We start from the raw sequence: 15,350 nt of genomic DNA, 5'->3' as shown, positions 1-15,350 counted from the left end.
ATCAGGCATCGACAAGCCCCCCTTCCCTCCTGGGGGAGACCCATGAATCCGCATCCACATGGCTCCTGACTCTGGGAAGGAGCACCTGGCGGTTGATGTGGTAGTAATGATGCCTGTCGTCACGTGGCGCGGCTGGTGCTCACGAGCAAGGCAGGCCCTCCACACGCGTGTGTACACACGCATGCATACACACGATTTCTGCTTTGCGCAGGAGAAGACCAAGGCCAGAGGGAGAGCCAGTGCTCACCCAGCCCACTGCGGTGGACACAGGGCATGGGGTGGGCTGTCTGATCCCCCAGGCTGGCTTCCCGCTTTGTTCTGCTCTGTAGGAAAACGTGACATTGAAAGGTGTAACGTGGCACTTCCGGAAATGGTAGGCGAGACAGCGCCAGGTCGTACGCAGGTGACTTTATTTCATCTTAATGAGTCTGGGTTTTTTTGAGAGCTGGGAGAAGACGTAGCTTTTTCACATCGTACCTATGATTTACGGGTATAATTGCTGATGCGGAGGCTAAGGCAGATAGCGAGGCTGATTTTTGAAAGAGTAGATGGAGAGAAAAGAGTGGGGAGGTGCAAGTCCAGGTGTGATGTTATCCAGCCAACATCCTGATGGGATTTCAGGATGGCAGGAGTTCGGGAAGTCCTGACAAGGCACGCAGGAGTGCCCGGCCTGTCAAGGGTGTCAGTGCGGAGGCACCGTCCCTGTGGAACCCCCCCAGGGCTTGGGGTTTCTGAAATGAGGAAGTGGCATGACTCAGGCCCAAGACAGCTGGGTTCTTTCCCTCCCAACTTTGATAGGGTTTTAGGCAGAACATAATGAGTTTCTCGGGGAAAATGGCAGGTGGGGGGCGGTGGTCGATGCACCCCTCTGGCAGGCAGCCTGTGAGTCTTCATGGAAGGGGTGGAAACGTCAAGGCTGGAGGTGACTGGCTGGGGTGGGGAGAGCGAGTGTGTTTTCAGGGTTAGGGGCTGACTTCCAGAGAAAACAGCTGCAACATCCCCAGATGCAGGTGGGCGGTGGTGTGGTCCCCTCGGAGTCCTAGCTGCGGGTGCAGGTTTGCAGACCCTTGGAGAAAAGCAGCTTGGAGGCATCTGAGCAGCGGCGCAGGCCTCCCTGAGGGCCAGAGCACCTGAGCCGAGGAGGCTGAGTCCTGGCCCCCATGAGAACAGCTCGTCACGGGCCCCCGGGTAGCATGTGGGACGCTGCCCCATGGGTGCCCACAGCAGGATTAGCCCAGCGGAGCCCCAAGCACCCACTCCTGTGGCCGCCGGGCCCCTGCGCCGGGCTCTCCACTCTGCGTCTGTGACTCAGACCTCCTGGCTGGACTTCCTGCCTTGCTGAATTTCACTTCCTAGTTCCTGCCTCCTGACTCTTCAGAACGAAACTCCTTCCTTAGAAATTAGAAGTGGGGTCGGGGAATCCAGACCACAGGGCATGGTGGCAGAATCTGCCATCTCTGCCCTGGCACAGAGTGTGGGGGGGGGTGTGCCTGGGTGTCAAGGGGGATACCCTAGCCTCTTTTGGGAGGGTTCGGGGCCCCCTGCAGACCTAAACCCACAGCCCCCTCTTCCTTTGCAAGCTCCTTACCAGGGACCCAGACGGGTGGCAAAGATGCCCAGGGTGCTCAGCAGGCCCCAGACACGTGCGGATGAGCAGTGGAACGAGGGAGCTAATTTCAGAGGCGGTGAAAGCTATGAAGATGATCAAACCCCAGGATGGCAGGGCGACGGGGGGGTCACTTTGGAGCAGTGGGCAAAGAAGGCTTCTCTGAGGAGCTATCACTTGAGCCAAGACCAGAGGGAGGACAAGGCATATCCGTGAGAAAACCCGTGGAGGCAGCAGGAGCAGCTGGTGCAAAGGCACTGGGGCACACAGGAGTGACCCAGGGAGAGGCTGGGCGGGTTCATGGAGCTGGCTCCTAAGGGTCACCTGGGCCGTGCTAGGGCCTTTGGATTTTATTCCAAGAGCTTCATGTGGTCACTGGAAGATTTTAAGCAGAGAAATGATTTCACGGGGTTGGCATCCTTAAAAGTGCACGGAGACCCTCCCCTGCAGAGGGCAGAGGGCAGGACTCAGGTGGAGAGGCTCAGATCCCTGATGTGATTGAGGTTTGTTGCCCTCCCCTGGCATCGTGCCCCAGGATGAGGGCTGGGGGTGCAGGGACATTCCAGAGACGCCTTCTGCTCCCCAGGTTTTTAGGGGGCAGGATGGAAGGGCTGGGAGTTAAAGGGAAAAGCAGGTTAATGATCCCAGAGTCAGGGAAGTCGGTCGTGACCTGAATCTAGGATCCAAAGTTCAGCTCAGTTAACTTTCAACCTCCTGGGAGGCTCCCCAGCATTTCCCACAGTGTTCCTTCATGGCTGCAGGGGCTCTCGGAGGAGGACGAAAGGGGCAGCTGTGGTCCCGAGACCCCCCAGCAGCAGAGGGCCCTTTGCGGACCCCAAATCCCCAAACCCTTCCCCCTCCCCTAAATGGTTGGAGGTCTCATGTGCACCCTGCAAAGGCTCCTCAAATCCGGGGCTCCCTCCGGAATGCGAGGCTAGCCCTGCCCACCCACAGCCCCCGACAGAGGGCTCGGTCGGCCTCGGCAGCATCAGGCCAGGCAGGGGGCAGAGCTCAGGTGGAACTGACACGGAGGGTGGGGGGACGGGCGGCGGGGGATGATGGCGGAAGAAGCTGTTTGCTCCCCGTCTGCCGGGGGTGGAGAAGCTCTGTTTTTCTGGAACCCTCATCTGTTCTTACCACTGCTGACGCCGCCACCGCCGCGGATGGGGAGAGAGGGAGGGGGAGCCAGTGCCAAGTTGGCCCGCCCCTTGTGAACCTGGGCCTCTGCCACGCTCCCCCGCCCGCCTGCCCGCCCGCCGCGAGCCTCCGTCTGGAGGTCACATTCAGTCCTGCCGCGTCTCGCTGGGTCAGGCAGCAGGAAGATCAGAGCTGAGCCCGGCTGCGGGGGACACGGCTGCCCTGCTGGGCCTGGGTCCTTGGATTTTGCCCGGCCCGGGGGTCTGTGGGCTGTGGCCGGCATTGCTCGCTGAGCGTCCGCACTGGGCACATTGGTGCTGGAGGAGCTCGGCACGCTGCGCCCTGGTGATACCTGGCCCAGGGGCGCCCCACACGCACCACTGACAACTTCCCGCCACCCACCACCCTCGGGGAAGGGCACCTCGCGCGCCCACAGCGGCTTGGGGACGGCGTCAGAGGTGGCAGCGGCCGCTGGAGGAGCCCCGGGCCACCACAGGCAGGCGGGCTTGTGAGGAGCTGCCTCCCGCCCCTCTCGAGCCAGCCTCCGCCCGCCGCGTCCCTCCCTCCCTCCCTCCCTCCCTCCCTCCCTCCCTCACCGTGGGACGAAGAAGGATGTGAGGCTGAGCTGAGCCGCCAGCAGACGCCAGCCAGCAGCCTCGCAGAGCCGACCGCGGCCGCCCAGCCTGCCGGCCCACTTCTCTGGGCCCGCTCCCGCTCCCCGGGGCATCTTCCCAGCCCTATGTTTCCGGAGAACTTGGCCGAGGGGGAGACGCGAATGAGAGGATGTGAGTGAGTGGTCCTGGGGAGGGGATGGGGGACTGCGGGTGCAGGGACAGGGACCGCAACGTGGCCATCTGGGATTTGAGGCTGGGCAGCTGGGGCAGCTGGGGAGTCGGAGTTCTGGGCCCCTGGAGTGGATGGGGGTCCCAGCCCATCCTTTCCCCCATGCCCCCTCCTCTCTCTCCCTGCTGGGCTGAAGCTCTCCTGGAAGCAGGGGTGGGACCTGGATCTGTGCCTGGGAAGATCTGTGATGCTGTGTGCACAGGGGGTCTCTCCAAGTGGACGGGGGCTTCAAGCTGGGTCTGGCGGGGTGGGCTCCAAGGCACGGTGGGGTGGAAAGTCCATCTCTGTGCCCGGCACCCTCTGCCTGAGCTTCTCAGAACAGGAATCAGAGGAAGCCAGTGCCAGCCTGCCCCTACCCCGCAGCCCTGGCTGGCACTAATGGGACACCCACTCTGGCCCCTCACACGGCAGTTAAGGAAACTGAGGCCGGAGAGCAGAAGGGCTGGCTGAGACTGCTGGCAAGCTCTGGCCAGGCGCCCGGGTGACTCTGCCCAGCTCCTTTGGGAGCCGTATGTTTTCAGGAAGGGCTGGGTGATCCCCACCTCCATCCCCTCTCCTCTGCCCTCAACCCACTCCCACTGCCCCCATGATCGGAGTTAATTAGGGTCCCCAGCCCCCAGCCAGACTCCTAGCCACCTCCTTATTTATTGACTGAGTTTGGAAATGTCAACCTCCCCAGCGTTGTTGGGCCACCCCCCCCCCCCCCCCGCCCCCTCGGCTCTCCATGCCCACCCCACCAGGCAGGCCCAGATGGGAGACCCGCCCCCTCTTGCCCTCTCCCACCCGGGTGCCGGACCTGTGATCCCTCTGGCCCGGCGTGTTTGCCTGGGCTCTCTTGGCCCCGGCCGCGGAAATATAAATAAACGCGCGGCCCCGTCCGCCAGGTTCTGGAAGTGGCAGCTGCTGCTGGCGCGGGCGGAGGGAAAGGTCAGGGGCCGGGTGCCACTTGATCCCACGCCCCGGCCCTCCCCTTCTGCGCCTGTCCTTGAGGAACCCTGAGGAGCGGGCTGTGAGGCCACGTGGCTCCCAGGGCCACAGCAGGCGAGCAGGTGGCCTGTCAGTCAGTGCCACCCCCACGCCACGGGGGCTAGAGGACCCAGAGGGCAGGAAGACTGGGGCCCCACGCCCGCGTTGCCCCCCTTGGCTGGTCCTCTAAGCTTGGGTGAGTTGGCAGGACCCTCTGAACCGAGATTTCCCCCTCCTGGGGATGGGAAAATGGTCACAGCCGTGACAGCAAGGATGAGACGGAACCAAGTCTTTGAAGGGCTTTGCAAACTCTGTGTGTCACTTAGCCATGCCATGGGCTGATGTGTTGATGTTTCTGCTGCTATTTTATTTGCATTAGAGCCTTGTGTGTAGCAGGCAGGCAGCACGTGGGTGGGTGGGTGGGTGGGTGGATGGATGGATGGATGGATGGATGGATGAATGAATGAATGAATGAATGAATGAATGAAAATACCAACACAGACGGCTGCCCCTCGGCTCCCCAACCTCTGAACAATTTTAGCTGGAGCTTGGCTTGCAGCTTGATTTGATTCAAGGAAAATGGTCAAAACCTTCATTATGGGAAATCCTTCATTAAAGTCCTTACAAGTGTAGCTCCAGCTCAGGGAGGCTGCAATGTCCCGAGCTACATGATTCAGCCTTGGGGCCTGCTGCCCTGGAGGGGCACCCTCTTGCCGCACAGCCCTCTAGGCCAGGAGCACTCCCTGTCTCTCCCACAGCCCTGGGAAAGTGGGCAGGCTCTACCTGCATGGACTGGCTGGGCCACACAAGGTCACGCTGCTGGAGACACAGGCATAAATATAGAGCTGCCTGGCCTGTGCCTGTGTGTGCCGCAGCTCGCGGGGCAGACGGGCCGAGACCGGGGGCTTGGCTTCCCAGGCACTGCCTCCGGTGCAGCAGGGGCTGTGTTTCTGCCGAGCCTGGTGTTTGTGGCCTTGAAACTAGAAGCTGGGGGAGGCGGCATGCTCTGGTTCTGGCCTGAGACCTGGTGATGGAGGGAACTTTTTCTGCCAATTCCTGGAGGGTCTCTTCCCACAGCAGGAGGTCTGTGAGGCTGAGAGAACCTCCTGGTGGTGCGGGTTGGGGTTTGGGAGCAAATTCCAGCTGCCCAACCAGGCCTGGTGGGCCCCGAGTCCCGAGTGGGCCTTTAGGTGCCCTTAGGGAGTTTGGGCCCCGGAGGTGCCCCAGTTAACTTGGGCCTGGAGGCTCCTGGCCCCAGCTCATCCCCACCCTGACCTCCACCCTCCCGTCCCCTGCTCACCACGTCCCTTCCTTTCACTGGGCCGGTGTGGCCGGAAAACAACCCGTCTCCCGAGGCCTCGCCTGCAGCTGTGAGCGAGTGTCAGGGCTGGGTCACGTCGGCCGGGCCCTCCGCCCAGCAGGAGAGGTGGGGCCTGGGCAGAGGCTGTGTGTTCTGGATATTCACAGCCCTCTGCCCCCAGACTCCTGCGTGGTGGCCTCGGTGGGGCTTCACCTGTCGCTTTTGGCTCCTCCAGCCCAGGCCTTTCCCATGCATCCTGGCCTGGAGTCAAGTGACTGAGAAACCAGACCCCAGAGGCCAGGCCTGCCACCCTCTAGTACCTTCCCCGCCAGGGGACACGTGGCCCATCACTGTCTCTTTTTCCAGAGGTCCTGGGCCTGAGCAGGGAGCCCCAGGCTGGGTTTCTGCTCCAGGCCCGTTTGCCCCCCAGGCCATGGATGCAGGCCCCCTCTGCGTGCCGGGCCTGGCCTCCTCTCACTGCCCTCCTCTCCTGAGACAGGTCTCCTGGAACACGGCCGCAACTGGTCGGCCATCGCCCGGATGGTGGGCTCCAAGACTGTGTCGCAGTGTAAGAACTTCTACTTCAACTACAAGAAGAGGCAGAACCTCGATGAGATCTTGCAGCAGCACAAGCTGAAGATGGTGAGTCCCCAGTCGCGCTGCGCCGCGCCTCCAGGGGGCTGGGAGGGGAGCCCAGACCACCTCAGGAGACGTCTCTGCACCCCAGGAGTTGTGGGCCAGGGAGGGGCTATTATGCCGCCTTGTTAGAACTCAGCTTCTGGGGGTTCAAGCCCGGGAGTACCCCAAGATGGCCGCAGGCGGCAGTGCTGCTGTGAGTGTCCCTGCCTTGGAGACGGGCCGGGCCAGGCTGCCCTCCACCCCCACCCCGCACCCCACTCCGCTCAGACAGACACCTCTGGGGGCCCTCAGCCCTGGCTCAGGGTGTGGGGGAAGGAGTGCGGTGGACCAGACTGACTCAGCCAGGAATTCGGGCTGTCAGCACGTTGGAATGAGGACCCGGAGGCAAATGGGTCCTGAGCGAGCAGCTCCCCCGCCCCATTTGACCTCACAGCTTTAGGGCTGCCGTGGCTGGGGAGGGACAGGTCTGCGGGCGGGGGTGGACGTCTCAGCCCCAGCATCCTGGAGGGCTTGAGGCAGGCCACTGGAGGCTGAGACCCTTCCCTCCTCCACAAGCACAGAAGGTGCAGGCTCGCCTCGCCGAGCGTGTAAATGGCCTCTGAGGAGCAGCCGCTTCTTCCACAGCTGTTTCTGGGAATTGAGGAGCATTTTGGGGAGACCTCTGCTGCCTTCCCTCTCTCCTTCCCTTCCTCCCTCCTTTCTCCCTCTTTGACACACTTGCCAAGCATTGTCCTCTTTTTGGAGCTGGGGAAACTGAGGCTTAACCAGGCTCATGTGCGACTGAATTGGGATTTGCACCCACAGTTATGAGATCAGCACCCACGCTCTTCATCGCTAGGCTGCGTGTTTCCTCATCGATACAGAAGCACTGAGGGAGGGGTTGCATAGCTGCCCTCCCCCAGGACTACTCCTGCCCCCGCCACTCCCCAACCATGACATCAGGCTGCTTTGTGCCTGGGTGTAAAGTGTGTGCAGTGGGTTCCGGGCAGGCCGTGCTGAATTGCTCTCTCCGTGCAACCTGCCGAGGCCCAGAGAGGGTGAGCAGGCTGTGAGGTCACACAGCCTGCGGTGGGAGGACCAGGTATAGCCTCCCCCTGTTTGAACTCCACCCAAGCCCCGTGCAGAATTTAAGGACATCCTTCCACCCTCCCGAGTGGGTTCTTAGTGAGTCATGTGTGCGCGCGGCTGCTGGTGGCTCCGGGACCGAGGGGGCACGGTCCCACGGCCCTGTGGTCAGGGCTGAGATCCACCCTCTGGCCTCAGGGAGGCCCCTCCCCGTCACTTCCAGTTAAGCAGTGCCCCACATGCCCTCCACATTGGCCCCTGGGATTTGTCCCCAGAGCTCAGGGCTTCAGGCAGCGCCTTCTTCTTCTGGATGCTTCGGGCCTTCTGGTTGGGTGTGGAGGCAGGCACCACATCTGGCTGAATGTGCAGAACCCTGTCCCTAACACTTGCTGAAGTCCCCTGTGGCAAAGAGGGCCGGAGCCAGAGCAGCCTGGGGGCGCAGAAGGGGGCCTGGGCCGGGAGATGGTGTGGGCCATTGATTCTGTCAGCCAGGTCTGGAGTCTGAGGTGGTTCATCCAGGATGACTCGGGGGCAGGGCTTTGGCCCTGAGCATCTCCCCAGGCACAAAAAGGGCCTCCTGCTTTCTCCCCAAGCCGTCCTTTCTCTTTCTCTCTCCTCCCCCCGCCTCTCCCCTAACCCCGCCTCCCCGCTCCAGGGCCCCCTCTGCCTGTCTTCCTCACCCCACGACCCCCCTGCAGCCTGCTGCCACACAGCCTGGCTTTCCAGGCTTCCACAGGGTGTGGCCCCACTGTACCCCTAGAGACTCCAAAACCTGAGAGTGGCTTGGAGGACCAGAGACCCCAGCATAGTGAACCGTCCCATTAGGCCCAGGGCGAGACTGGGGTCAAGGCCCAGCTTGTGGATTTGGGCACCCCTGTGACCTTGGGCAGTGAATTCAGCCTTCTAAGCCTCAGTTTCCCCATCTGTAAAATAGGAGAATAACAGTTGTTATCCAAGAGGTCCTATGAGGAGTGAACGAGTGATTACCTGTGAGGTCCTTAGTGCCTGCCAGAGGGGCAGCGCTCCGGGAGGGCGACCTGCCCTAGTTACTTTTACTGCTGTGGTTATTGTTATTTTATCTGGATGCCATCTACCCCCTTCTCAGGGCCACCTGAGGCCCTCTCTTTTTCTTTTTTTTTTTTTTTTTTTTGAGTTGGAAGGTTTTATTAGACTAGGAGATTTGTGGGAGGTATGAGCACTGGGCCAAGGTGGCACGGGCCATGCTTAAGGCACCCTGTTGGGTGTGGTGACTACCAGTGAAGCCGCTGGCATGGATGAACATGCAGCCAGAGATCCCACTGACGAGGGCCCCTCTTGAACGTGCGTGCAGGCACAGCCACAGTGTGCTGTGGATTGGGAGCAGGGACTGGGCCCAGGAGACCTGAGTTTGAATGTAGGCTCTGCCACCTACCAGCTGTGTGGCCTTGGGGAAGTGACCTGTGCGCTCTGTGCCTCAGTTTCCCCATCTGTGAAATGGGGACAATAATGGAACCCACTTCAAAGGGCTGTTGTGGGAATGCACTGGGTGGCTGCCTACAGAGTGCTTGGAACGCGGCCTGTTATGCCCCAGGCACTCTGCTAGTGAGAGCTGTGATGGTGCTGGTGGTGGCGCACTCACGATTGATTGATTCATTCATTCATCCATTCATTCAAAGAGGCATTCCAGAAGGATGGTGCAGAGCAGGGCTTTGGAGCTGATGGCTTTGTACCCCGGCTCTGCCGCTTAGTGACTGGGTCCAAGGATACTGGGCTTCACCTCTCCGTGCCTCAGTTTCCACCTCTGTAAAATGGGGATAAGAATGGGACACAGTCATAGGGCTGTTGAAGAACAAGTGTGTTTCTTTTTGTAAAGGGTGGTGCCTGGTCCTTGGTCAGCCCTCAATAAGCATCCAGTATTATCCTCACTGTCCATTCAGCAGCCCCATATTGAGCGCCTGCTGTATCCCAGGGAAGCAATGGCAGCTGCCCTGAGGACAGAGACATGGATGGGGTTTTCCTGCTGGGCTGTGGAGCTGACACTTCGTTAGTGGACCGTGGAGGGAGTGGGGGCTGCATTGAAGGATTCTGAGCTGAGACTCAGCCCCCATCCAGGGCTGGACTCAAGGTGGGTCGTCCTAGTGTCGATGAAAGTGATTCTGATCCGAATGACACAGTCAAAGCTGATAAAGAAGGTGGCCCTTCTGTCCCCTGACGCTGAAGACTCTGGAGGCGTGGACAGGAGAGGACCCTGAGATCCAGGTTGGGACCTGGATGAGAATGAGTGATTCGGGAGTGTGGGGCTGGTTCTCGCTCCTGGCCGACCTCGAAGGAGCACCCTCATATCAAGGACTGCAGAGAAAGCGGAGCAGATGTAGGGACCCACCACAGGAAGTGGGGCTCAGGCCAGGCCATCCATCTTGACAGTGGCCGTTCTTCGTGCAGTGGTGAGCTCCCCGTCGCTGCAGTATGCAAGCAGGTCTCACCAGGAGAGGTGCCACTGAACCTGGTGACCTCCACCTCCTGCCCCTCTCCTGTGCCTTTCAGTCCCAGGGAGGAAGGCATATCCCTGTGAATCCTAACGCAGTAACAGCCACCTCTGGCTGCTGGCCCAGCCCTATCTGGAGTACAGAAAGACATGTCACCCTTGGCCAGAGAAGGAAGGAGTGGGGAAGCAGAGGGTCAGTGGGTGTCCCCTCCCACCTTGCACCAGGTCTGGCCCGAGTGTGGCTGCAGGCGACGTCAGCAGGAAGCAGGATCCGGCGGCCGGGCGGGCGGGGCATGTCCCGGAGTTATGTAACACTTGGCATCAGTGTCTTCTACGAGATTTCCCTCCCCCTCCTTATGGCCGAAGGTTACCCTTTTCTCCCATCTGTGAATTCAGGCCCCTGGGGCTCGGCTTCCACGTTCCTCAGTCTCTGTCCGCCTCAGCCTTGGCCCGGCCCCGCCTTGTTTTCTGCTGTTAATCTCTTCTACCTGAGGCTGCACAGGCCTGCAGAGAGGTGGTCCGGCCACGAAGTGTTTGAACCTGGCCTGCGTTCAAATCTGAGCTCCTCAACTCATGAGCTTTGTGGTCTTGGGCAAGTGTCTTTGCCTCTCTGAGCCATTGTCCCCGTCTATCAGGTTCATTCATCTAAAGACATAGTTACAGAGCGTCTGTTCTGTGCCAGACACTGTTTCAGGTATGGTGGGAATACAGCAGAGGAGAAAGATCCCAGCCCTTGAGGAGCTGGTACGAGAGACAGGTTCACACACTCAATTTCAGAATGGAGTCTGAAGATGCTATGAGAAGAATGTAGTAGAAAGTGATTGATGGTGGGGGTGGGAGGGATGAGCTAATGATGGAGTGATCAGGGAAGACCTCTCTGATGTCTGAGCTAAGGCCCGAAGGAGGTGAGGAAGTGAGTTATGCAGATATCTGGGGGAAGGGTGTCCAGGCAAGGGAACAGCCAGTGCAGAGGCCCTGTAGCTGGGGCAGCGAGCCCGGAGGGCAGTGTGTTTCTAGCACAGTCCCTGAGGAGGGGAGAGGGGAGAGCAGCTTGGAGAGGCAGGCAGGGTCCAGGGCTGGATCACACAGGGCCATATGGTTGGGGGGAGGACTTGGGGATTGTATCCAGGTGTTGGAGAGTTTGAAGCAGGGGGTGGCATGCCCTGATTTGCAGAGCAGCTGTGCAGGTGCAATAAATAAATACCAGAAACCGCTTGGCGCATAGTAGGTGCTTAATAAACGTCAGCCGTAATGATTGATGCCATCACCAGCATCTCCTATTCTACACACACCTCCTGATCCCGTGGTACTGGACCATGTGTATAAGGATTAACTGTAACTCCTGGGACTCTCTCTGAGACCCAGCTTTGTGGGGATTCAGGGTGTTGGCACCATCCCCGCCCACTGCCTCAGAGACCCACGCCGCCCCCCGCAGAGAGACCTTGCACTCCAGGATGGTGGGTGCCACGACCAGGCTGACCGGAGACCCCTGTTCCCTGCGAGACTCTGAGCGTCTCCCACGTCCCAGCCACCGCCCGGGCAGCTCAGGGCACCCAGCCCTGAGTCTTTCCTGAGCCTCTGTCTGCCAAAAATAGATTCGGGAAGCAGGGGGAGCCCTCGGCCGCAGCCGCAGAACCCACATGCCACCACTTTCTCAGGCCGCCACAGGCTCGAACTCTTCTGGGAGAGGCTCAGGATTCAGGGCAGTGCTGGGAGTGGTCCCAGGACGTGTGCGGGGTTGCAGAGCTGGGCATCCCTGTGGGCCCTGTGGGCACTGGCAGGGGCAGGGCTGTGGCCCTTTGGCCGACTGTTGGTGACGGAAACCGTGACTAACGGACGAGCAGACATTTCCCTTTTCCTCCCTGCGTTCCAAGCGGCTGTGCTCAGAGGAACCCTGTTTGCTCAGGAAGAAGGCAGGACAGGAAGTGATCCCACTCTCTGCCTGCGGCTGGGGCTTAGAGCCCGAGACCCCCTCTCCTCCCCTCCGTGAGGCCCAGCTCCAGCCTGGCCACGGTGAAGTGCTAGGGTGGGCAGGGCCCACCTGGCATTTGCCCAAGAGCAGGCTATGTGGTCTGGACATCAGCAGCTTTTTCTTGGAATCTGGGTGCACCAGCGCAGGGGGTTGTGTGATTCCCCCTGGCTGCTGCAAGGGAGTACCACAGACCGGCGGCTTCAAACAACAGAGATGTATTCTCTTCCAATTCTGGAGGCTGGACGTCTGGAACCAAAGTGTCCACAGGGCTGTGCTCACGTTCAAGGCTGCAGGGGAGCCTCTTCCATCTTCCAGCGACTGCTGGCAGTTCGTGACATTCCTTGGCTTGTGGCTGCATCCCTCCACATGTGCCTCCACTGCTACAGTGCCTTCGTGTCCCTGAGTCCGTGTTTCCCTCTTCTTCCAAGGCTGTCAGTCCTGTTGGATTTAGGGCCCACCCCACTCCAATGTGGTGTCATCTTAACTAATGACATCTGCAGGATCCTGTTTCTAAATAAGGTCTGAGGTTCTGGGTTGATGTGAACTTTGAGCGACACCATTCAACCCAGTACAGGGCTCTTGGCTGAGAGCTGCGGGCACCTCCAGGTGTGGTGGAGGGCCCACCTCTTTCTCAGCAACCCCAGAGGTATCAGGCTGCCGCCCCTCCTGTCACACCAGGCTGTGGTGGGCACCCCCCAGTGTCTTTCCAGTCCCCCTGGGAGTCCCCAGTCACTTCGGGATGCTGCCTCCACGATACCCCTGCTCTCTGCTGTCTATGTGTTCAAGACCACAAAGGCTGGCCTTTCACAGTTGCTCAGCAAGTCAGTCAACAAACACTTTCTGACCTCTGCCTGGCTCAGCATGGGGACAAAGAGACATCCCCCCCAGTGAGCTACAAAGACGAGCGGTTTGATGATGGTGCCTAAGCTGGGGGAAGAAGGGTGGGCTCTGTGTGTGAGGAGCTGGGGTTCCCAGGAGCAGGGCGCGGTGCGGGGAAAGTGGAGGCCCCACGATGAGGGCTTCTTTCCATTCCTGGACACACCCGGCATGTTCCCCACACGGGGGCCTTTGCACCTGTGACTCCCTGCACCTGCCACTCTCGTCCAGAGCCTGGCCTGGCCCATTCCCTCTGCCGTCAAATCTTGGCTCAAATGTCACTTCCTTGCAGAAGCCCTTCCGGACTGTTCTGTCCAGAGGAGCCCCTGCCCCTGTGCTCCTTGTTCCACCCTGTTTCACCCGTGCGACCCTCTGAGTGCTGCCCTTGTGCTCCTTGTCCCACCCCATTTCACCCACACGACCCTCTGATCCTCTGAGTGCTGCTTCTGTGTGAGGAGCATGTTGCTGGTCTCCCCAATGGCAGGGCAGCCTCCAAGGGCAGGACCTTGTCTACCCCGTGCCTTGTGTCCCCACAGCCCTGGTATGCAGAGCCAGGCACACAGTAGGTGTTCTGTAAAGGTTCAGGGAATGAAACGCGAGCTTCCCAGGCTGGCCTGTCCCCCGGGGACAGGTGAGACTTGCATAGCAAGGAAAAGCTTCCTGTATTCATTCACTCCACGTGTGCCGATGAAGCTGACACGGTGTCCCCAGGAGGCGTGGTCACTCGCTCTGACTAGGAGAGTCCTGGGCAATGTCAGGCAGGTTCTCTTGTGCTCAGGAAGGATGTCAAGGTGGCTGAGGGGCCAGCCTGTACCCAGAGTGTATCTGGGGCTCAATGGGAGAATAAAGCCCCCGATAAAAATAAACCCTGGCACGCTTGGCTGCCGAGGTGGGATGTGAAGGGGACGGTCACTCTCATTGCCACATGGCCGGGATCACTGCCCTTTGCACCTGCGGCGAGGCCCCAGGCATGGGGAGTCCCCGAGCTGACAGCCCAGGCCCCAGTCCTGATCTGCTGCTTCCCTGTGCCCCAGGAGAAGGAGAGGAACGCGCGGAGGAAGAAGAAGAAAGCCCCGGCGGCGGCCAGCGAGGAGGCTGCGTTCCCGCCCGTGGTGGAGGATGAGGAGATGGAGGCGTCGGGCGTGAGCGGAAACGAGGAGGAGATGGTGGAGGAGGCTGAAGGTGAGGGCTGGCACGGCTTGGTGGTGGCTGGCAGCTGTGGGTCCGAGCTCTGAGGGAGGGCATAGCGGGAACTGATCCCGGCAGCCTCCTCTCCCCTGAGTCATCTGGGTCCTCCTTAGAAGGGGCCTCAACTCCCTGGAAGGTGCGGGCCTAACTTGCCAGAAACTCACCAGTAATGGGCACAAGGATGATGGCCACAACAATACTGAGAATAATCAGCTTCTCTGGGAGCCCCAAGCCTCACTCAGCTCTTCTGACGCCCATGAGTTCAGTCTTATGCTTGGGTGACCGGACGTCCAGGCCAGCCCTGTGGGTGCCTGCTGTCTTTCACCCCATCCAGTGTCACAGTTTGGAAAAAAATTTACTTTGGAAAAGTTTTTTTTTTTTTTTTTTTTTCAGACGGAGTCCTGCTCTGTCGCCCAGGCTGGAGTGCAGTGACGTGATCACGGCTCACTGTAACCTCTGCCTCTCAGGTTCAAGCGATTCTCCCACCTCAGCCTCCTGAGTAGCTGGGATTAGAGGAGCCCGCCGCCACACCCTTCTAATTTTTGTATTTTTAGTAGAGATGGGGTTTCGCCATGTTGGTCAGGCTGGTCTCAAACTCTTGACCTCAGGTGATCTGCCCACCTTGGCCTCCCAAAGTGCTGGAATTACAGGTGTGAGTCACCACGCCAGGCCCGAAAATTATTTTTTGACCAGAACTCTTTTACAAGGTAACCAGTATAAATAGAACCTATCTGTCAGTCGGTAAATATTGTAAAAGTTATATAGTTATTTTCAGTGCCTCCTTTTACTCCCAAGTGTCCCTATTTGGGTGATAAATAATTCAGTCCCCTTCTTTGGTGTCCCCGTTTTCTATATGGGGAAACTGAGGCTCGGGCACTTAAAGGTCTGGGCCCAGGTGCCCCAGGTACCACAGAGTGTGTTGTTTGCACCAGCTGTAGACTAGACAAATGCCCCACACGATGGCGTAAAGCTGTCGTGTGCGTGGTGCTGGTAGGTCTCCCCCAGTCCCCTCAAATGCAGGACTGTGACCACCTGAGCTGTGTGTTGTCCAGGGCTCCGGATAACACACGGCTCAACTTTGTTATCAGTGTTTATAGACCTGGGAACTGAACACTGGCTGCCCACACCTGGCCCTGCACTCTCGGTCACGAGTTCATCCACCTTCGACCCCCACCCTGTGCCTCTTTTTCCCTGTCAAAGAGGAAGCCGGGGGTCTAGACTGCTCCCCTGTGGCGTGACCAAAGGCCCCTGGAGGACCCCAGCCCTTCTCTGCTGAGTGTCCCTGACTCTCTTT

General features: G+C 59.7%; 1 protein-coding gene across 50 annotated transcripts in view; it reads left to right on the top strand.

Annotated features, from left to right (window-relative positions):
• Nucleotides 1–15,350, top strand: part of NCOR2 (nuclear receptor corepressor 2) — a 246,677-nt gene that overhangs the window by 179,035 nt on the left and 52,292 nt on the right. For all 50 annotated transcript variants that reach the window (XM_054444031.2, XM_054444024.2, XM_054444029.2 and 47 more), the window contains exons 19-20: nt 6,352–6,494; nt 13,903–14,050. In XM_054444031.2, coding sequence (XP_054300006.1) covers nt 6,352–6,494; nt 13,903–14,050 — 291 coding nt within the window. The remainder of the gene's footprint in view (nt 1–6,351; nt 6,495–13,902; nt 14,051–15,350) is intronic.

Source organism: Pongo pygmaeus, chromosome 10 (genome assembly GCF_028885625.2).
Source record: "Pongo pygmaeus isolate AG05252 chromosome 10, NHGRI_mPonPyg2-v2.0_pri, whole genome shotgun sequence".
NCBI lineage: Eukaryota > Metazoa > Chordata > Mammalia > Primates > Hominidae > Pongo > Pongo pygmaeus.
Note: the sequence above shows the minus strand (reverse complement) of the source record. Positions and strands in the feature narration are given on the sequence as shown.